At 32.5% G+C, this 22,918-nt stretch overlaps 3 protein-coding genes across 3 annotated transcripts; 2 read left to right on the top strand and 1 right to left on the bottom strand.

The window, feature by feature from the left end:
• Positions 1-5,108: 5,108 nt before the first annotated feature.
• LOC111711221 (forkhead box protein P1-like) lies at positions 5,109-15,071 on the top strand. Its single transcript, XM_023485512.1, has 14 exons — positions 5,109-5,145; positions 5,280-5,336; positions 6,261-6,327; positions 6,859-6,898; positions 7,139-7,204; positions 7,684-7,797; positions 8,041-8,130; positions 8,521-8,610; positions 12,184-12,253; positions 12,500-12,577; positions 13,337-13,415; positions 13,645-13,707; positions 14,068-14,136; positions 14,354-15,071. Exons 5-14 carry the CDS (start codon positions 7,150-7,152, stop codon positions 14,642-14,644), a joined length of 999 nt encoding a protein of 332 aa, XP_023341280.1. The 5' UTR covers positions 5,109-5,145; positions 5,280-5,336; positions 6,261-6,327; positions 6,859-6,898; positions 7,139-7,149; the 3' UTR covers positions 14,645-15,071.
• LOC111711220 (4-coumarate--CoA ligase 1) lies at positions 8,709-10,746 on the bottom strand. The gene is made up of 2 exons (XM_023485511.1): positions 9,256-10,746; positions 8,709-8,946 (listed from the first exon to the last, which is right to left on the bottom strand). Exons 1-2 carry the CDS (start codon positions 10,687-10,689, stop codon positions 8,749-8,751), a joined length of 1,632 nt encoding a protein of 543 aa, XP_023341279.1. The 5' UTR covers positions 10,690-10,746; the 3' UTR covers positions 8,709-8,748.
• On the top strand, positions 14,588-21,247 carry LOC111711222 (peptide deformylase, mitochondrial-like). Its single transcript, XM_023485513.1, has 5 exons — positions 14,588-14,655; positions 18,165-18,258; positions 18,442-18,528; positions 18,877-18,968; positions 21,150-21,247. The coding sequence occupies exons 2-5, from the start codon at positions 18,210-18,212 to the stop codon at positions 21,204-21,206; spliced, it is 285 nt and encodes a 94-aa protein (XP_023341281.1). The 5' UTR covers positions 14,588-14,655; positions 18,165-18,209; the 3' UTR covers positions 21,207-21,247.
• The last annotated feature ends 1,671 nt before the right edge of the window (positions 21,248-22,918 follow it).

Here is a 22,918-nt window from a genome sequence, read left to right as displayed (position 1 = left end):
TATATTTGTAAATTGTGTCTCATGTCTCATGTCTGAAGAAAAGACCAAATAAGGATTTGACATGATAAGTTCATCTCTAGAAGTAGATTAGTAAGCTGATAAGTTCATCTCTAGAAGTAGATTAGTAAGCTGATAAGTTCATCTCTTGAAGTAGATTAGTAAGCTGATAAGTTCATCTCTTGAAGTAGATTAGTAAGCTGATAAGTTAATCTTTAGAAGGTACATTAGTAAGCTGATAAGTTAATCTCTAGAAGTAGATTAGTAAGCTGATAAGTTCATCTCTTGAAGTAGATTAGTAAGCTGATAAATCTCTAGAAGTACATTAGTAAGCTGATTAGTTAATCTCTAGAAGTAGAGATTGTTTTACCCTGGTTCCGTCTACTCCTGGAGAAACTGCCGGATGTGGAACTTCTCCTTGTGAATGCTGTCTCAAACTTAAACTGGAGATGGCCTCTAATCTCAGGTAGATGAGTATTAAAATCATGGATAAAATAGATTTTAACGTTTGATTGTTAAGGTTTCCCAATTTTGCTCTTTGAGCTCTAAGTGTCTTTGATTAAACAAAGTTTGACGAAACCACTTGCAAAATAAACAAAGTTTGACGAAACCACTTGCAAAATAAACAAAGTTTGACGAAACTTCTTGCAAAATAAACGAAGTTTGACGAAACCACTTGCAAAATAAACGAAGTTTGACGAAACTACTTGTAAAATAAACGAAGTTTGACGAAACTACTTGCAAAATAAACGAAGTTTGACGAAACTACTTGTAAAATAAACGAAGTTTGACGAAACTACTTGCAAATTAAACAGGGTCTGTAGATGTAGTTTCAAGTCATCTTCTATGTATTGAGTATTTACAATCACAACGATATTTATAATTTAATTCATTGTCTGATCAATCAAGAAGTAGATATTCTTACTTTTCTAACTAAAAACTAGTTAATTACAATTCTGTTTAAAAGTGATTTATTCTCCAAATAATGAGAAAATTTTGAAAATTTACCCGTTAAAAGACAGAATATTTTAGTTTTAGTTTTAGTAATGCCGTTGTGAATGCAACGCTTTTTTAAATAGCTGGTCACTTCAAAGTTCAGACCAACGGTAGGCCATAGGAGAATTAATTTACTGTACATTCATTCTGGAGTACACTATGAACTCGGTTTTGTTGGCTAAAAACTGGGTTAGTGGTCTGTTTATATTCAATTTAATTAGACTTATGTCGAAACAATAATTTACAATTTCGACATGAGAGGGGGGGTGGGGGAGCAGCCCAGGCATAGGGCGGAGTTGGAGAGGGGGAACCTAAATCTATTGATATAAACTTTTTGGGCGAATTTTTTCAAAATTTTTTGTTTAAATGTGTAACTATATAATTCTGGACTGCGACTAAGGTTTGAATACTGGGTTCAAGTCCAGTGTCAGTTGCGTTTGTTTACAAATAACAAATTACAAATTGTACAGCCACCGAAAATGAGTTTATTGTATATAACGGAATTTGGTGTATTCTGAATACAAAATTCTCTTATGGCCTTACCTACCTTGGTTCAGACTATGTTCCTATAATCTGATTCTTTTTTTTTATAAATTTTGTTGCAAATTAAAAAGCTTTTTAAAAAGGCCACGACTGGAGCAGAGCTCCTTATCTCTCAGATCATTTCTAAGACAGTTTTGCTTACATAAACTGTTAACTTAATGAAATTATTTCAGTGCTGACGAGAGAGATAAATTGTTAACTTAATGAAATTATTTCAGTGCTGACGAGAGAGATAAATTGTTAACTTAATGAAATTATTTCAGTGCTGACGAGAGAGATAAAATGTTCGGAGATAATTCAGACAACACAGAAACTGCTCTTTCCAGTTTTGTAGGTAAATTGAAGGAAATTAAGTTTTCTTTACTCAATTTCTCATTAGATGATTAAGGACCATAGTGGAACATCAAAGGCCTCAAAATCATTTATCATCCTTCGAAGACCAAAAACTTAAACCTGTATTTTCTGTATTCTAGAAGTGTGTATGGATAGTGACGAAGATCATTCCCAGGATTCAAACAATATCTCCCAGGTAGCAAATTCATCTTTCATTCAATTTATCCATCCTTTTATTATTCCTTTTATTTATTCATTCAGTGATTCATTTGACCTTCCTCTTTTTTATTCATTTATATTCCTCTTCTTTATTTATCCTTAAAATTATTTAAATTTTTATTCATTTATCTTCCTCTTCTTTATTTATCCTTTAAATTATTTAAATTTTCATTCATTTATCTTCCTCTTCTTTATTTATCCTTAAAAGTATTTAAATTTTTATTCATTTATCTTCCTCTTCTTTATTTATCCTTAAGATTATTNTTGATTTGATTTGATTTGATTTGATTTGATTTGATTTGATTTGATTTGATTTGATTTGATTTGATTTGATTTGATTTGATTTGATTTGATTTGATTTGATTTGATTTGATTTGATTTGATTTGATTTGATTTGATTTGATTTGATTTGATTTGATTTGATTTGATTTGATTTGATTTGATTTGATTTGATTTGATTTGATTTGATTTGATTTGATTTGATTTGATTTGATTTGATTTGATTTGATTTGATTTGATTTGATTTGATTTGATTTGATTTGATTTGATTTGATTTGATTTGATTTGATTTGATTTGATTTGATTTGATTTGATTTGATCCGGACCCTTTAGTCCTGGTATAACCCGTATTTTTAACATTGCTTACATGCCAACTAGGAAGTTCGTCCTTAGAATATATATTAACGGAAAACCCTTTGTAAACTGTTACATTGAACTTTTAACCTTCTCAATCTTAATTTTGTTTGTTATTTTGGTGTTTTCTCCTGAAATGTAATATCATCTTTTATGTTTTTTTTTATATTGCCTCCATAAGCAATATTGCCTCTATAAGCAATATTACCTCCATAAGCAATATTTCCTCCATAAGCAATATTTCCTCCAAAAGCAATATTGCCTCCATAAGCAATATTGCCTACATAAGCAATATTGCCTCCATGAGCAATATTGCCTCCATAACCAATAAACATTCTGAGCTGGGAAGTTTTCATTGGATACTCATAATCCAAATTACTTGATCTCAATATCCACTATTGGGCACTTCTATTTGAAGATCTAAAAAAACTAAACCTTTTCATATCTTCATTTTAGTTTTTTCTTCCCTAATCAAAGCTCTCTTCAACCCCTGACTTGGTACGAATTAGGATTACCATGCGGGATATCGAATAAAGAGTTAATTAATCTGCAGATTAACAAAAGATGGAGAGCATGCATTGATCTCCACAATACAAGAGTTCCCACTGATTTTTTTCTTGTATTTTCTCTGCTCATAAACTTTTGTTTGTGTTCAGGAAGTATCAGCAGAGGAAGGTAAAGACCACCAAGGTTTCCTACAAGAAGCTCATCATATCAGCAATACTCAGGTTAATTCAGGGGCTCATTTTCTTATTCAAGGTTGGAAAGAAATATTTTCAAGTTCCTAAAATAATCATTCCTTTTTTGGAATAATATCAATAATATCATTGGAACAACATTATTATTCTGACTGGTAGCGCTACAAGTCCGACTGGATGGCGTGTTGGAACATCACAAAAACAAAGGTTGTAAACAAAAGCAGTAAATTGAAGACCTATCTAAAAGAAGAAAAAAAGTTTTGATTTCTAAGATGATACAACAAAAAAAACTTTTCATTATAGCGTTAAAATCGAAATTAGAGAAGCAATTAGGTCACTTAGTTGTACCTTTCATTTTTCTGGAATCTAAACATTTTCTTAATTGGAGAGAAAACAGATCTTTTTGTTTAATGTTTTGCCTTGTTTGCCTATCTGGTTCTGGGGTATGGTTACATTGTACAGGGTTACCCTCTAAGGATTAGACTAAAAAGACGACACAAAGCTATCTTAACATCATGATATGAATTTTTAAGTTCTTCTGCCTGTAATAAAGTCTTTTAATTGTTTACTAAATCGTTTGTCTTTAAATGCAGGGAAGCTTGGATGTATTAAAAAGTTACTTAAAAGACTCCGTACAGTCGTCTATGAAGCCTCATCCTTTGTGGGTCACCCTGTATCCACTCCTTGATTTGAGGAGAATATTTCACAACAATACTAATCTCATAGCAAAATTTTTTATTTTCCAATTTGATTTGTGTTTAGTTCCCCGAACAACATGCTGAAGCTGACTGAGATCTATGAGTGGATCCTGGAGAGGTATCCTCTCTTCAACGAGAACAAAACAGGATTCCAGAACTCTATCCGACACAACCTTAGTCTTAACAGAATATTCGTCAAGGTGCAATATATTCACATTCAGTAGCCTCGTGGCCCTCGCCTCAACTTAGCTCATTGGCATTGGGATTGGCATTGGCAATGGCATTGGCATTGGCATTTGGCATTAAGCTATGGCTTTGGCTTTGGCTTTGGCTTTGGCTTTGGCTTTGGCTTTGGCATTGGCTTTGGCTTTGGCTTTGGCTTTGGCTTTGGCTTTNCCCTACCCCTTGTTATTTTAGATTGGAGTCTCATGCCATCCCTACCCCTTGTTATTTTAGATTGGAGTCTCATGCCATCCCTACCCCTTGTTATTTTAGATTGGAGTCTCATGCCATCCCTACCCCTTGTTATTTTAGATTGGAGTCTCATGCCATCCCTACCCCTTGTTATTTTAGATTGGAGTCTCATGCCATCCCTACCCCTTGTTATTTTAGATTGGAGTCTCATGCCATCCCTACCCCTTGTTATTTTAGATTGGAGTCTCATGCCATCCCTACCCCTTGTTATTTTAGATTGGAGTCTCATGCCATCCCTACCCCTTGTTATTTTAGATTGGAGTCTCATGCCATCCCTACCCCTTGTTATTTTATTTTATTTGCTTTGATTTAGGTTTTGCCTTGAATTTGTTCTTACCATGTTGGATTTGTTTAAATTTTAGAATTTAAATACTATTTTAACTTATTTACTGTCTTTTTTTACATTTTTAGATTCACATATTCGAGGTTTCGTTTCATATGAAATATTCTGTTCTAACCCAATAATGTGTTTTACATTTTTGGTTGAAAAATCTTAAGAATTTGTTGTTAACAGGCAACTTCAGAATAAAGATTCCCCCAAAAGGAGCAGCAAGGAATAAATTAGATTTTATCATTGTGATAACATCATTTTTTGAATTTGTAACATTAACTTCAGATTATTTATTCTGATGTTAAAATTTTGCAAATTGTTTATACAAAAAAAACCAAAGAAAATTGATTTATTTAGAACGTATAGTAATGGTTCGGTTGAAATAGAAAAGAAAGATCTCAATATTTCCTCGAGGTAATGTGGTTCATGATTTTCACTTCAGTTTCCTGTACTCTGTACTTATGTACTGTACCGTATGTAATAAACTGTAAGAAAATACATTGGATTGCATTGTACTCTGTTGTATTGCACTGTACTGTACTTTATTATAAAAATGAACTGCCCTGCACTTTTTTCACTTCTTTACTTTTTACTTTAATTGTATATACTATATTAATAATAATTTCGATAATTTGAAAAAATAAGTTTTTATGTACATTGTACAATTGTACATAAACCTAAAATTGCTTTGGATTATTACAGATTAATCTACTGGACTAAAAAAAAATTTAAAAGATTTTTTAATGAGAAAATCATAAATATGTAAACAAGTGAACAAGATAATGAGGGCTTATTGTGTGTTAGTGTTTTTTATATAACATTAAAGGGAGTGTTCGCGAAAAATGAAAAGGGGTATAGGCTAACGTCGAAAAAAATTCGATGATGATTGCTACTAATCTTACTTCTATCTGTTGCGTCTTAAACGACTTAAAGCGAAGAACGTAGCGTCTGTACAAATTCGGAAAGTTGCAATATTTAACTCGAATCGTAAAAAAATCAATTAAGTTCTAAACAAATCATTCAGATATTACAACCTATAATCATCGATTTTTTTCAACGCATTCGTATATATTTGATACTTAAAATATTTTTTATTTGGTTTATGTACAAAGCATAAAACGCCGATTAGTAGGCCGGCAGGTGTTTCGGCTCTCTATGCTCGGAAGGATTTAACGTCGTTTTAAGTGCATTGTATATAAAACAAATAAAAATATCATGGAAGTACAGATAGAAGTAAGATTAGTAGCAATTATCATCGAATATTTTTCGACGTAAGCCTAAACCCCCTTTAATTTATGCGAGCACTCCCTTTCATATTTTCTAAATTTTTTTTTTCAGGTTTATTGCTATTGCTCCCAAACCTTCAAATGATACATATTTTATACAGAAGAATTCTACTGGACAGGTTTTTTTAAAACTTTTTAGATATTTATTATTTCTAATCATCAAAATGGTACCTTAATAATAAATTAATTAAAGAATTCTTGCTGAGTTATAGGAATAAATTACAACTCAACAAAAGTACTTTTTTAAACCATAGCTTAGAACCTCGTCTAATACTGGGGAAAATATCAGAAGTTTCTCTACTTTCCTGGAACGAGGCAACCTCAAAATGTCATACTACTTAACTAAACGTGTCCTACCAAAACATGGCAGTTGGTAAATAGTTTTGAATGTCGTCTTCCATACAGTGTATTAGATATTAAAGGCTGTTGATTTCGTTTAAAAAATCTTTTGCTCAAATATTTTTTACTTTGAAGATAATTTTACTATAATATGACTCCTATATAATATTTTTAATATTGTCTTTGGTATTAAACAACGTAACAAATTATAGAAGAAGACATTCTAAACTATTTACCAACTATCATGTTTCATGGGACACCCTGTAACTGCAATTAAATATTGTTATGGTAAATCTATTGTTTTTTCTTAGAATGATAAGAAAGAAGAAGAAAACGACTCTGGGAATTTAGGTAAAAATATTAATTCCTTTTGAAGAAAAATGAATAGAAAACTAAATTTTCTTAAGGTTTAATTTTTGAAAAAATTATTTTCGATGCTGTGGGTCAAATAAATTCAATCATTTTCTCCAATTCAGCAATAAGAACCTGAATAAAATATTTTCCAATCCTGTTCACCTTGATAACAATATATTTTCCAATCCTGTTCACTTTGATAACAAAATGGCAATTATTTAAAAAAACTTTTTTCAGTGATTGATGAGATGAGTGATGCAGCCAAAGAACTACCGGATAATCTGAAACAGCAACTCAAAAAAGGAAATTTAGATAAATAATTACATATTGATAATTTCAAACCTTTCATTCTCCATCATCCCTGGACCAGGTGGACCAGGTGTCCACACTATCCAGTGTGCTTTTTCAGTTGACGGTCTGGGTTTTTAAAGAGTTTTTTTATCTTACCTTATGTTTAAAAATTGAATGGATCTTATGCAGATAAGATTTAATGTTCCGCTTAAATTCCAAACTCAAATATGTGTTTTAAATCAAGCAATGATCTTCATGTTATGATGCAGATATACAGATTAATTTAATTTCTCTTCGATATCCGCTGGTGGATATACCTAGCAGGGATAACTTTAATAAAGAAATAATGCATTGATCCTTAAATTTGAAAATGCTCTCATTGGATATTGAGATCAAGCGTTCAAGATTAGCAATACTCACACAAAAATTCTGACCTCTAGACAATCCCTAAAGTAATATAAGGAGGTTATGATTATTTATCTATTGAATAGGATTACCCATCATATTACGCCCCGTGGAGAACTCATCAACAAGTCTTCCAATCATTATTCAACCTTCAAGTGTTATCAGTCTTAACTCAGCCATGACAAGTATACCCAACCAAGGTATTAAATTATTTATAAAATCTCTTCTCAATTTGCATGCAAATTTTCACAGAATTTTTGGTTTTAAAGAAATTTGATTGTAATTGGAAGAAACAAATGTTGATTTAAATTTTTGATTTTCAGATGTTTTATTTTAACTTTGTTACAACCTTCAATGAAGGTTTGGTGGGTAACATAGTCCTTTTTAAAATCTAATTTTGGTTTAATTGATTTGTTATCTATTTATCAATGACATTTGTTTAGTACTCGGACTTTCAACTGGAGCATCAAGTGTGACATTGTTACAGCGACCGATCAGCTCTTCACAACCTGCGCCTGCTACTGATGTCACAGGTTTGATTTAACTGATTATTAGTACAATAGTTCAGTAATCAATCAAGTAGTGATCAACATTCAACACTACAGATTTAAGTTATATGTAAAATAATCAGACAAGGTTACACCTCTCAATGTCAAAACAACTTAAAATTGGACAATTTTTTTCTTGCGCAATTTACACAAGGATATTTTAGGGATTTTTATTTTAATAAGTTTAAAAACTGCCAATAATAATATCTGAGTCCGAATTCACCTTTCAACATGTTGACCAGGGATATGGTGTTGTGTGTGTACTATGCAATGAAGACCTTTTCTTCTCAGATGAACACTACATACTTTTTAACTAAATATTGGGCTACTAAAAGGGTTGGAATTAATCTTTAACAATAATGTTGTTTATTTTAGTATCTCTGACTGGGTCTCCCAAAGTCGCTACAGCTCCAAATCTAGGAGCAAGACTTAGTATGCAGTTTGCAGCCAATGGTGCACATTCAGGTTAGATCAGACAAAAATATTTTTTTTGTTCATTTTCGTAGTATAAGGATTACAAATAAGGATCTATTAGTATGTTGTAAAAGTGTGTGTACACTGAATAAATAAATATTATGACTGTATATTAAAAGTTTGGGTTAATCAATTTTCTATCTTTTGTACATAATTTTTCATTTCTCTTCTGAGTTTCTTCCCTTGAGGATTGTGAGGAATTCTATCCAATAAGTAAATTTTTCCAGTGATTCTCCTGGTAATTGGAAGATTTGAAGTAATATATTCATTAATTCTAGTCTCTGTCCATTCTTCTTTGTTTGCCTGAAGAACGATACCAAGGCTGACCTAAAATCAAAAATTTAGTATAATAATTTGGACAACTCCTATTTCTCATATTTATTGGCAACCTTACAATATTTCTTAACCTAATCTGACCTAGAATAATAAAATATAGCAAGGTTATTAAGAAATATAAAGAGGGTGGTCCTTGGTAAAATTGACCCAAATTCTGGTAATGATATTTATTCTGATCTTCTTACAAACAAAATTTTTCATCCTTTTTTGGCTGTCAACCCTTGTATAATCCCAAGTCAAGGTAAAAATCATCACTTATTACTAGGAAATTCTGTCCTTCTTTGAATTTTAATAAGTTACCTGGTCATTCCCAGTATTCATGTCATACTCTCCCCAGACGCAAGCTTCATTGATGTCATCCAAGGCCTCCATCAAGTTCTCTATCTCTTCAGGTCCAAACCAGTAGTTGTCAACCTTTAGAACTTCTCTCATTCTATAGCAGAAGAATATGTTGCCCTCTTCATCATAGTAGCCAACATCTCCAACATACCCAAATCCATCAGAATTGAAAAATTCACGATTTTCTTCTTCACGGTTCAAATAGTTCATCATCATGGACCTTGTCCTTACCATCATTTTTCCTTCCTTTCTGGGACCCAGTTTCTCTCCAGTTTTTATATCTTGGATGTACATCTCTGCCCCAGAACCTAGGGTACCCAGAAATCCAAACTTTGGGTGTTTGTTTAGCTTAAATGCAAGAAATACTATCTCAGTTGACCCGTACATTTCTATAATCTTAGCCTGGTCCCCCACCATGCTTAGAACTTTTTCACAGCACTCAGGAGACACAGCGCCACCAAGAGGTGTTATCATCTTTACCCCTGACAAGTTTCTGTCTACATTCTTAGCCTTGCTAACCTGTATAAACTGACTGACCCCTATGTACACATGCTCTGGTTGAAATTTCTCTGCAATTTTGAACCAGTTCTCTCCTGAGAAACACTTTTCTTTAATAAAGTAGCTAGTAGTGCCTCCAAATAGTGCAATAGAAAGGTTTAAAGTGAAGCCTCCAATATGGAACATAATAGCTGACACTAGAATGCTCTTTGGACTGGAAGGTTTTGCTAGACTAATTGTTTGTAATGTACGATGTGAATGAAGAATACCCTTTGGGTTTCCTGTAGATCCACTGCTCCAGAGAACCATAGTTACGCTGTCTGGAATATATTCTAGCTTCTCATTGTGGGAGATATCTCCATCAAAGTTCAGAAAGGATTGAAAGCTTTTGACATCAGCTGGCAGATTTCCATCTTCTTCATCCAGCACAGAGAGGTTAAAATGAACATCTTCTTCTCTAAGTTCTTGTTTGATTGCACAATATTTGTCAAGGTATTGCTTACTACATACAATAATTTTGGCTTTTGTGTCCTTAATCTGTTGCTTGATTGCAGTTGATGATAAGTTTGGGTCAGCTAGACTCACTGCTCCTCCACACAACCAAGCTCCAAATGCTGGCCAGTAAAAGTCCAAGCATGAGGAATATCCTGTCTGAAGAACATCTCCTGGTCCAAACCCGAGATTGTGAAGAGCCCCTGCTACTCTCCTACTCACTGGTTCTATCTTAGAGATTGTATGAGACTGCCCTGTCTCGGTATCAACAATCCAATCCCTATCCCCAGTTTCTTCTATTTCTTGGCTTACCTCAGCCAGCAGCCTCTCTATATAAGGTTGATAAGGAGGTGAAGGCCTAGGTGGGAGGGGAGAATAAATAACTTTATCTTTAACAATATTCATTTTTCCTCTCTCACCGGCTTCAAGATATAGAGTGTTCAGTTTTATTTCTAAATATTGACATTACAATCTTAAGCTTAGCCACATGAATATTTGAAGATAAGGAAAGTACAACAATTAGTTTAAAATGTGGTAATAAACCAGAAGTGATATTAATTGTTAAGTTATAAACATGACTACATCCATCAAAACTATCTCTGTTTTTATATATCAGAACAAAACATACTAAAATTATTGTCTTTTTTAATCGAATTCATCATAAACAAATAAAACATGTTTATCTGGGACCAATAAGTTTCACCTATTATTTTTTGTTTATTACAAAAATTTTCAAATGCTTTTTATTTGGTATCTTTGCCCATCATTATTAAACAAGAATAAATTGTATTTTGTAATTTTTTAAATTTTATAATACAAGCTTTTTTAAGAAATATTGTAAACCAAGTAAAGCTGGATAAGTAATTGAATTTTAATTTATTTTTTGTTTTTGTTTTAAAATGAATTGATGACTTCATTGTTTTGTTCAGTGACTGAATGTTGCAATTTTAATTAGATTTGTGCAATTTGCACTTACCACCTTCATTCTCACTTAACAGCTGATTCAAGTTTCCAAACTTAGTCCCCCCTGATTTTCTTCCAGTTTGTTTGTTTTACATCAACTAAGGAGTATGAAATATAAGGGAGATAAAAGCGACGTGGCCCGCCCTACCATATGATTATACATGCTTTGCAGACAGTACTACATTTGAATAAGAAATATTTGTCTGATGTACCAATACCGCTTACATGTACTCAGAATAGGTTATTGTATACATTAAACAGTTTACAAATTAGGCTGAATAAGGCAAACAAATACTTTTTATTGGGATGCAAAGATATCAGTAATACAAGTATATTTTTTAAAATAAAAAGAATTGGTTTCTTTTTATTTGGTTTAGTATAAGACCACGTATAAAAAAAATAAAAGACGACCTTTAAAACTCTTTTAAAACGGAGTGGGGTACTCCATTTGAAAAATGCAAATCATGTAAAATCATATGGTAGGGCGGGCCCGCGTCGTTTGTATCTCCATTATATTTCATACTCCTTGACATTAACCGATTACGTTATACAACATTCCGAGAAAAGGTATGGGGGTAGAAACTCTAGTTCAACAATCATCCTATTAAGGGGGATAAAGGTAACCTTCACTAACATATAGAAAATATGTTTGATTCTTTGAGGGAGAAATCGGTGAAATATTCTAATTTATTGTTTTTGTTTTCCACCTGACATTGATATTGTATAACGGATAAAAAACCACCTTATACATTACTCAAATATTGAACCTTATACAATCTTAAGAACATCCTCTAGAGAGCTTAATAGATTGTAATAACAGAAGTTATGGTTGCAAAGTAGATAGTTTTGTGGGTTCTAGGATGGAAATAGTTGGGGAATGTTTAAAAACAGCTAGTGTTTATAATGTAGATATATTTATATATATATAATGTTTAGGAACAGCTAGTGTTGGTTCTGATGAGTTCCCTAAACCCCCCTTCAGTTACAAAGAACTCTGCATGATCAGGAACACATCATATTTATCATCATTTGTTTTATTATTTAAACCTTCTTAAAAACTAGACTGAATGAATGAATTATGAATGAAAAAACAAATGAAGAGAAGAATGAATAAAAGGATGTTTGAATAAATGAATTAAAGAATGAATAATAAGATTAAAGGATGAATGAAAGGAAGGACAAATGAACGAATGAATAATAAATGAACAGATATATGAATAACCAAATGAAATAATAAATGAATGATATTCAGTATATTCTTCTCCCCGACGAAGGAGATGGGTTTATCTGGTATTTACGACCACGTTAAGCTCTGGTTTCCCTACTACAGGTTTGTTAACAGCATTTCTCTAAATCTATAAAATCTATATATAAATTTGGCTTGTCTGTCTGTCTGTCTGTTTGTATCCAATAAACGTCAAAACGGCTGAACCGATCGGGCCCAAATTTTTTGTGGGACATCTAGGGACCCCAGGGAAGGTTTATGAATGATTTAAATTTTTAATATTTGTCTCCATCAAAATTCGATCGTCATTAAATTTTTGAAAATTTTGAAAATCCTCGAAATTTTTTGTGAAAATCGGCGAATTATTTTTGTTTTGTTTTACGATGTACACAAAGAGAACATGTTCACAACTAATTTAGAAGATGGGCGCTTCGCGCCCTCTAAGGCTAGAAAGAAGGGCGCGAAGCGCCTTGAATTTCTAGTATTGTTAAATTAGCTTAGCATAAAACCTTTTTTTGATATTGGTGATATTAGGAACTGCAATATTGGTGTTATTAGGAACTCCAATATTGATGTTATTAGGAATTCCAATATCGGTATGATCAAGAACTCCTATTTCGGTGTGAAAAGGAAGTGAAATATCGGTGTTATTAGGAATTCCAATTTCGGTATGATCAGGGCCTCCTATATTGGTGTTATTACGAACTCCAATATCGGTATGATTAGGAACTCCTATATCGGTGTTATTAGGAACTCCGTTTTCGGTATTATCAGGGAATTTAAAATCCGCATGATTTAGAAGTCCTTGTTCGGTATGATTATGAAGTCTATTATCGGTATGACTTCAAAGACAAATATATTTAGGCAGTCTGTTATTGGTTTGACATGGCAGAACTCCATCAGACATAATCTCTCTTTAAACAAAGTTTTCCAAAGAGTCGAGGTAGGTCAAGCCATTTTTCTTTAGTTAAAATTTGCTCTGTATCCTTTTTAGAAAAAGTTCATCATGGATGTTTAAGTTTATTTTAAAAATTATTCTATTATAAAAACAATAATATTTAAGGAATGATTATTGACCTTAATTATATTCTTATTCAGTTTATTTGGTAAATTGGTACACACTACACATTTTACAACAGATGATAATCTGAACTGTAATTGTTATAATTTAGGGTGGAAAGTGGACGTTTGATCAGTCTGATGATACTTGGAAGAGACTGATTGTATCAAATAAGGAACAGAATTATTCAATTCAACCTATTTCTGGGCCTACGAGTTAGCTAATATCTTAAGTAACAATAGTAGCAAAGAAATTTTAAACAAGTTTTTCTCAATTGAATTGAACTTGATTATGATAAAAATGTTTTGATACAAAATGTTCTAGATATAATTGAGAAATTGACCTTCTTAATGATCTCTGATTAAATTTTTTATATTTCCTTAAAAATGAGTTGGAATTTTTAAATTTATTTTCTGAAAGTTACTTCTTATTTTTTATTACATAACTTTTTGCTGGTATGAGAAAGATATCATATTATACCCCCACTATACTTCAATGCTAAATCCACCATTATTTGAAGATTTGTGTCTACCAGTGGTTTGAGACTCCAGTAGATGCCGACCTATTCGAGCACATGGCACAGAACTGTCCAGAATTCCAACAGGTACAAAAATATATCATTTTTTTCAAAAGAGATGTTCCCTTAAGCGGCAAAAAGAATGAAAAAAAATTGGATGGTACTTTTTTAGAGAACCAATGGTACCCCAAAGGTGTCATTGGCTAAAACAATTTGAAATTTTTAAGCGCGGATAAATGGCGGGACTGATTATAAGTAACCTGGGAAATTCAGCTAATTACTAATAAATTTGTTTGTATTACAGAAAGTATACTCTAAGAAGAGTATGTTCAAGACGGTTCCAATCACCGTGAAGTCCGACGAGTCCGACGAAGTTGAGGATGTTGATGGTGTGAAGGAGGAGAGTATAAATATCAAGGAGGAGATGGAGGCCAGGGAGATAGATGCTGTAGTTGATCAGGTTATACGCCAGGAAGGAGTAGAGGATGAGATGGAGGAGGGAGATGTTGATGATCCTCTGGAAGCTGAAGAAGATGATGTTGAAGAGATGGAAGAGGATCTAGAGGATGAGGATGAAGAGGATCCTTTAGCGTAGGAGTGTTAAAAGTAAATTCTTTAATAAAGGATCTATAACAGGAATTCTTCTATTGAAGGATTTATACACAGTGAATCCTTTAATGAAGGATTGATAAACAGTGAATCATCTAATGGAGGATTTACAGTGAATCCATTAATGGAGGCATGCTAACTATGAATCCATTAATGGAGGATCATAAACAGGAAATTATTTATGACGAATTTTTGACAGAAAATCATTAATTTGAGGATCTTAAGCAGTGATTGGAGGATCGTTTAAAAATGAAAATATACTGAATCCTGTATTGTAAGAAGATCATAAAGATAAATCCTGGAAAAAATATCATTTCAAGTTAATCCTTTAATTGAAAAATACTAAATTATGTAAAATGTGCAATTTCAAATCGCCAACCGCATTTCTGTAAATATATGCATAATTTACAGTGTACAGTGCAATTTACAGTGTACGCTAAATCTCATAAATAAACAAATTATATATCAGTAAACCGCTTTAGAGCCAATGACCATAAAATTAAGGCCGTAAACGGGAAAAAATATGATGCTTATCTTTCTGAAAGACCCCCTCTTACTTTAGTTGTGCATGCTTTATTTCGGGACTATTTTCTAATGAGGGTTTTATTTTTTTATTGATTAAAGACGACAGCAGGTCCAATATTTCTGACTGAATATTTTATTATTATTAGCAGATTTAATTGCTCATTGTACGACTATGTATTTAAAGACATGAATTGTAAAATGATTTATTTTCAGGACTTTGATCATTTTTCTACGGATCCCAATGCCTTCTAAAGCTTTGGGGGGAAATTGAAAATTCCAGATTGTAAGGAGGAGGGGGGTTATTTCTCAGAAATATAAACCCCTGAATCTGTCACTATGATTTACAATTGTAAAATGAAAACAGATTTATTATTTTACCCGTCCAAACTCTAAATACATGAATTAATGTGATTTAAAAAACAATTGTAACGTATGTGACAGTGCTTAGGATCCGGATCTGAATCCGTCGGATCCGCAAGATTTTGGATTCCTTGATTCGGATCCGAAAAAATATGCGGATCCACGCGTCCGATCAAGGGCAAAACCAAAAAATGCAAACAAAAAAAATTACTTGCAAACCCCTAATTTGAATATTTGAATAAAGAGAGATAATAAAAATTTCCTGATTTCTGAATGCTTTTTAAAGTTTTGCATAAAAGTAAGCGAAAAAATAAGACAAAAAAATGAAAATTCTGCTATGTTAAAAATATTAAGTAAATTTTAAAGAAATAACCTGGAATCGGATCCATTTTTATTGGTGCGGATCCAGGATCCGCATCAACATTAAATGGATCCTTTGCACTGGTATTTGGGTGTAAAATATTACAAAATAACTTGTTAAAAGTTCTTGGTGTACAAAAGTTTAATTTTCAGAAAAAATGTTTGAAAATAAATTTAAAAATGTTTTTCTGATTTCAAGAAGAGGTTTGAAAAATAAACCAAAGGGACTGTTCTCTGGTTTGGGAGTAGGGGAAACGAAGAAGATTACCGGACCCCCATATAAACACTTTGTTCAAATAGGAAACTCGTCTTAATTTTATTTTGAAGGAAAAGGTTGATAAATGTTACTGAGATTTTTGAACATTAAGGATTTTAAAGATTCAAGAGAATTAAGTAGGATGTTGCTTTTGCTGTTGATAACTTTGTATTCAAACTTTTTTTCTATTTTAACACGTTGCTATTTTCTCCTGGAGGTCACAGAAATATATTCGAATATTTTTATTCGAATTTTTATAATTCCTCGTTGGACATCAAGTATTCGGTATTTTTTTTTCTGAAGCCTCTCGGTGTGCCCCCCACCCACCACCACCACCAGTGAATGCCAGTTACGGCCATGGACATGAAATTACCTCTAGTTGAACAGTCCCTTTCATGATTGAACCGAATGAGTCGAAAAGGACCTTTACAAAGTTGGTGCGAAGCGCCCTGATCTAGAATTTTTATTTTGACGATAACAGGAGATCCTGTTTTGAAGGTTAAGTGTGGTGTGATAAAGAAACAGGAGATAGGAGAACCCCTGGTTCAACAAACAATTGCTAACATGAAGTATTCACTAGGTATCCTATACATAAAATTGTAATCTCGGTTTTGTTTGTTTGTCCGATCATAACTCAGGAACCCCCAGACCGATTTGCTTAAATTTTGATTGGGGAACTCGGGAGACCCACGGTTTTGAGATTTAAGTTTAGTAGGTTTTACTAACTTTGACTCCCCTGGGCAACGCTGGGTCCTCAAGCTAGTCCAATATAGAGTGACTAGTAAATTCATTGTTTATACCAGTATTTTTTTAGTTATTTTTTTTCACATATATTTTGTCAGGGTCAAATTTTGCATAGTGGAAGAAAATGTTTAAGATGAATAAATTTAAAAACCTTTGCTTTTATTACACAAAGTCAAATTTAGACGCGGAAAGAAAATATAGGCTAAAAACGAACGATTATAAATCCCTTCTATTAATTTATTATTCAGATCTGAATTGAATAATGAAAGTCTGATTTCTGTTGAATATATTTGTATTATTTGCTTGAGGAAGATACGACGGCGTAGGGATCTCCGCTCCTCAAATTGGAATTCCTTTACAAATATTCATTCTTCAGTTAACAAGGAAAATAAAACTTTTCAAAATATTTTGGAAAATAGGATCTAGAACTTTAACAAACTTAAAGTTTACCGAATGTACATTTATTTTAGTATATTTTGAGATTTTCTTGGGGCTACAGTATGTTTCTCTACAACTGATATTTTTGATTTGCTTATATTTCATCTAAATCGACCTGATAATCTTTCAATAAATATATTATTAGTTAAACTAGATTGGGAAATTTACATTTTGAGCAAAATTGCCATTTATATGAACTTTTCTAAGTTGGTTTAGCTGTAACTCGAAACCGGCTTCATTTAGAGATTTACAGTCTGGTGCGATCTCTCATGTTGCTGAAACAATTTCTGATTTCTGCAGGCTGCAGGGAAACAGAAATCTCTTCCAAAATCTTTTTTAACTCTTCATCAGTAGCAGGTTGAGCAATAACTGTAACCTGAAGGATCGGCGAACCTGAAGCTCAATTCAAAGTTTTCCATATTCCAGGATAATCCAGGTTTTCTACTCTACAGTTAAAGGGCTATTTCCCGGNTGTTAAATATTGCTTTTCAAGCGGCCATTTTTTCTTCGTAATAGTAAAACTCTAGTTTCCAAAAATTGACATTTTTTTTCGGGTAAAAATTTCAACGTAAACCATCCATAAACCTCCCAGAAGTAATGTGAGTTGTCACTAAAATGTTGGGAGCGATGTCGATGGTTTCAGTGGTCTTTTAAAGATGAAAATTTCCTGTACAGTGTACTGACGAATAGACAATAATAAGCTTACACTGCAGTACACAAACAAGTTTTTGGTTAATGGACTTAGAAACCTGCACTGTGACTTGCCATACCTAAATATGTTATATTTTGATTCAAGATTGAGAATGCAATTTGAATATTTTAGATATCATTGCGAGAGGGATGTTGCAGTTTACATGGTTACAGCTGTATGGTTCCCAGGGCAAAAACTGTAAAAGTATCTGGATTAAATGAAAACGGTAAACAAGATTTTTAAATGTCTATTTCACATTATTTATTTCACCCCAATTACAAAGGTGTTATTTGTAAATATACATACGATAGACATGAACATGAACATGAACATGAACATGAACATGAACATGAACATGAACATGAACATGAACATGAACATGAACATGAACATGAACATGAACATGAAGGTGATGATGTGGAGCTAGTAGCTAAGGACTGGACAGCCAGGATAATACAACATGAAATGGACCATCTCAGTGGAATTATGATTACAGGTAACATCAATCATTTTCAAAATTCTTAATTATTGATTATTAATTCTTATTTAAAGATCCAGGATCCCTAAGTATATATTAATAGTTCTCTAATTAGATAAGATGGATCCAGGATCCCTAAGTATATATTAATAGTTCTCTAATTAGGTAAGATGGATCCAGGATCCCTAAGTATATATTGATAGTTCTCTAATTAGATATAAGATGATCCAGGATCCCTAAGTATGGATTAATAGTTCTCTAATTAGATAAGATTGATCCAGGATCCCTAAGTTTGGATTAATAGTTCTGTAACTAGAAAAGATGGATCCAGGATCCCTAAGCATATATTAAAAGTTCTCTAATTAGATAAGATGGATCCAGGATCCCTAAGTATGGATTACTGGAGCTATGTGAATTCAAGACAAGGAGACTTTAAACTATCCTTCCACGGTATTAAAGTAAGAACAAAATTTTCTCTCCAACCTTCGGAAATACAGTAAGAAACGGAAAGCTGTGGGACGGAAAGACGACTTTAGACCTAAGTAATAATTTTAAATATTCCAATGAACATGAGACAAAGCAATTTTTTAGTGTAAACAGTCCTATTTCACTTGTTATTTAATAAGTTCCTAGTAAAACTATTGATATTGTATCAATATAAAATACCCTTTAGCATTGCTTTAAAGGGAGTGATACAGGCCCGTAACCAGGGGGGGGGGTGCTATGACATAAAAGAAATTGTTTCTCATAATTTTCTAAAATCTAGTTACCAATAATATAGCCCAAGCAAGAGTTGATTCCCTTCCCAAACCAAATTATAATCTTACTCATTAAAAGTGGCTGTGTGTGTTTTTCAGACACTAAAATATAAACCTTAAAAGCTTAAATACACTTGTTAAAAAGGTTAGTCTTCATAGCGTACATTGACAATGTAATAAAGAAAACCATATACCACCGCAAAACAAACCAAGCATTGCTTTTAAAAACATAACAAAACAAAAAATTTTGCATGCGGCGCGCTTCTTTACCCCCCCCCCCCCCCCGGGAAAATTCCTGGTTACGGGCCTGGAGTGATAAGCAATGTATGGTAGTTGAACTGAGAATGTAGTATTGTGGAGAAATTTTTTGGAATCATTTGAGACCTATGATAAGTTTTTAAATTGCATATTTGTTCAGGAAGAGCGCAAATTCAATCTTTAAAATCCTCATACAGTTTGTATTTTTGAGGGATGATTTTGAGAATCGGATTTAAAAAATTAACTAATTCAATTTAGAAAATTCAATAACGACGACGAAAAATGTAGTGAAAATTCGACATTAAACTAGTTTGTTGTTTAGGAACAGGTTGAGAAAATTAAAATTAAGTGTTATCATCGAAAATAAGTAATCTTTTTTGGTTAATGGTTTCTTTAATTTCTTATTGTTAACAAACATTTTCTGTAGAGATCGGAGCTGGGAACTTTAGAATGGTGGATATCAGGATTAATGCTTAATCCTCTGATTTTGCTAATCTCGAGGCTAACATAATCTCGAGATTATGTTTGTCTCAAGATTAAATATTTAGATCAACAAATTTGATTCTAGGAACGCCAGAGTTGTTCGTTTTCTTGACTGGAAGGGCCATCACTTAATTTCTCACCCATTTATTTATTAATAAATTATTTAAAATTGGTTAAAGAAGAATCTCAAACGTATTAAAAAATATTTTTCTTCACCAATTAATTTACAAAATGGCGACAACATATACATTATTTGTTAGAAATTGTGGATTTCTCTAGAAGAATAGAATTTATTTTCCTATATTCCTGCACTGTCATTGGAGAAAACAATTTACGGATATCCGAAGAGAGAGAAAAAGAGTGGATGAAGGACTAAAATGAAAAGTTTCCACAGTGGATATTCGGATTAGGTAATTGGGATTAAAGGTTATCCATCCTGAAGTTCCCAGCTCAGGAAGGTTTATTGTAAAGACGACATTTGAAGAATTTGAAGAAAACTGCGAACAGATTCATAAATCCTAAGAAACTCAATATAATGATGAAAAACAAATAATTGATTCTAATATTCATTTTTTGAGAAAATTTCAGTTGAGAAATAGTTCATAAACATCTAATTAGTTTACTGTAGAATTTTATTTACATTTTTTGTCGTCGTTATTGATAATTTTTTTTAAATCGACTCTCAAAACGTAGTTCCGCCCAAACGGATGGTTTTGAACGTTGACTTTGCGCACAAACTCAGTAATTATAAATCATTAAAACGTTTTTTACGTCTTAAAGGAATCCTAAAAAAATCTCCACAATACTTTATTCTCAGTTAAACTACCATACATTGCCGGTCACCCCCTCTAATGTCGTCTTTCTAGTCCACACTTTTTTGGTTCCAAATATTATAACATTTATTGGGAACAAAACAGACCGTACCACAGACTATTCATATTTATACATAAGATTATTTCAGTATAAATTATAGTGTAAAAAATTATTAAAACATTCCACCCACCCCCAGACAAAATATATCGTGTATGATTTACACTATTTACGCTTGTACATTGTACACATTTAAACCATGCTTCAGTTTGTATTTGTAACGTACCTTATAAATTTATTGTAAAAGATTATTAAAAAATGTATGTTTAGAGCGGACCCCGGAAATGGTTTGCCTCCCCTTTGCTATGGTTGAAACGAGATCAATAGTTTTTAATTTTTTCATTTACAATAAATTTCTATTAGTATTATTGTTTAGTTATTTTTTTAATATAATTAATGAAAGAACAATTAAAATTTTCTCATTTTTATATTTCTGACTGCCAAAACTGTCTGTCTGTCAGTGCTTTTCTGTTAGATCCTGTCTGTCTGTCAATGGATTTTAGTATGTCCTTTTTGTGTGTCTGTCTGTCAATCGGCCTATTTGCCGGTGTTCTGTTTAACCTAACCTTGACTTCTAAGGGTCTCGAAAGAAAAGAATAAATTTGCCCAATAAAACTATTCATTTATCCAACCTTCAACACTTAACAACCAACGGAAAATATGTCATACTGGGTGGTCAACCCCCCTCTCCTCCCCCTCCCTCCCTCCCACGCTCCTTCATTGATTATGGCCTTGAAAACATCTTTTAACGAACTTGGGGGGATTTTTTTACCACTCCGTTTTGGCGGGACTTTCCAAGTTTTTATTGTGTTATAATTTTTTGTGAAAGGTATAGTGTAAAGTAACGTATACTTTGTAAGAATCTTGAATGAATTCTGGGTTTTACGATTTTCTGCAGAATTTAATTTGTAGTCACAGTTTTAAACACAAAAATATGGTTATCTCATTTTTGCTTAATCAGATAAAACTTTTGGGGAACTCGGTGTTAAAAAAAGCTTCCAATATTCGCAAATGCAGAAATGCTTAGTTAAAGGGAAAATGCATTTGATAAAAATCATTCCTGACTCATTGGCGTAGAAAGCAGGATTTTGTCTGAGACGTGTTTTTGTAGTCTATTTTGCACGTGTTTATTTACTTTTTGTATGCGTTAAGTGTTTTCGTTTGAAAAAGAATTATTTTTACGCTTAATAGTTATTTGATTTTAGCATATTGGGCTTGGTCGTTATTTGTATATTTTCTGTAAATCTACTTTCGAAAAAAAAGAAAACACGCATTCAGACTTTTTAGATTCATTCTTTAAAAAGACTTTTTTACTAAAAATTTCTATTGAAATGATTCTTCTGAAAATGTTCTTGAAAGGTGGATAATTTGTGTCCTTTAAAACCCTGTAATTCCAATCCTATTCCAACCGTCCTGAAATGGGCTAATGATAGGAAACAAAAGCCCTGAAAGTGGCAAAAATAACATTCTTTTAGGTCATTAGTCGACTTGAAACCTGACTTTTCATCTAGAACTAAATATATTTCTAAAATTGTTGCGATAATTGCATTATTTAGTTAAGAATTAGATCTCAACAGAATTTTAAAATTTTTATTTCATTTTTTATGTGAAGAAATTTTCCCCGGTTTTCTTCATAGAGCAATAAATCAATTTAAGAATCATGATATATATATATATATACAATACAGGGTTTCCTACTAAACATGACAGTTGCAAAGACGACTTTCAAATCAAAAGTCGTCTTTGATCTCACGTTCAGCCGTAAACCTTCTTTTATATGTATTATGTATTTTGCTGTTTTTTTTGCTGTCAATATTATCGGAGATTTTGAGTATTATGTTCAGATCTCAATTTTATTAAATAAAGCCAAAATTGTCGAAATCTGAACGAAATTCTTCGTTTCTCCGGCAATATTGAGAGCATCAAAAAGGCTGACCACATTTTGGAAATGCCAAGACTAGGTCGATTTTGTGACAAATTTGGTTGACCTGCACTGTCATGTTTCGTAGGACACCCTGTTGGATAATTGTTTAAACGGG

Source organism: Eurytemora carolleeae, unplaced genomic scaffold, assembly GCF_000591075.1.
Source record: "Eurytemora carolleeae unplaced genomic scaffold, Eaff_2.0 scaffold972, whole genome shotgun sequence".
NCBI lineage: Eukaryota > Metazoa > Arthropoda > Copepoda > Calanoida > Temoridae > Eurytemora > Eurytemora carolleeae.
This window is presented reverse-complemented; position numbering and strand designations above follow the sequence as displayed.

Coding starts and splice junctions, on each gene's coding strand:
- LOC111711222 (XM_023485513.1), top strand. CDS start 18,210: ATGGTTCCCAGGGCAAAAACTGTAAAAGTATCTGGATTAAATGAAAAC. Junction 18,259..18,441: donor ATCTGGATTAAATGAAAACG/GTAAACAAGATT, acceptor ATGAACATGAAG/GTGATGATGTGGAGCTAGTA. Junction 18,969..21,149: donor TATCCTTCCACGGTATTAAA/GTAAGAACAAAA, acceptor ATGTATGTTTAG/AGCGGACCCCGGAAATGGTT.
- LOC111711220 (XM_023485511.1), bottom strand. CDS start 10,689: ATGAATATTGTTAAAGATAAAGTTATTTATTCTCCCCTCCCACCTAGG. Junction 8,947..9,255: donor TGAATACTGGGAATGACCAG/GTAACTTATTAA, acceptor TTTTGATTTTAG/GTCAGCCTTGGTATCGTTCT.
- LOC111711221 (XM_023485512.1), top strand. CDS start 7,150: ATGAGTGATGCAGCCAAAGAACTACCGGATAATCTGAAACAGCAACTC. Junction 7,798..8,040: donor GACAAGTATACCCAACCAAG/GTATTAAATTAT, acceptor ACATTTGTTTAG/TACTCGGACTTTCAACTGGA. Junction 8,611..12,183: donor AGCCAATGGTGCACATTCAG/GTTAGATCAGAC, acceptor TATAATGTTTAG/GAACAGCTAGTGTTGGTTCT.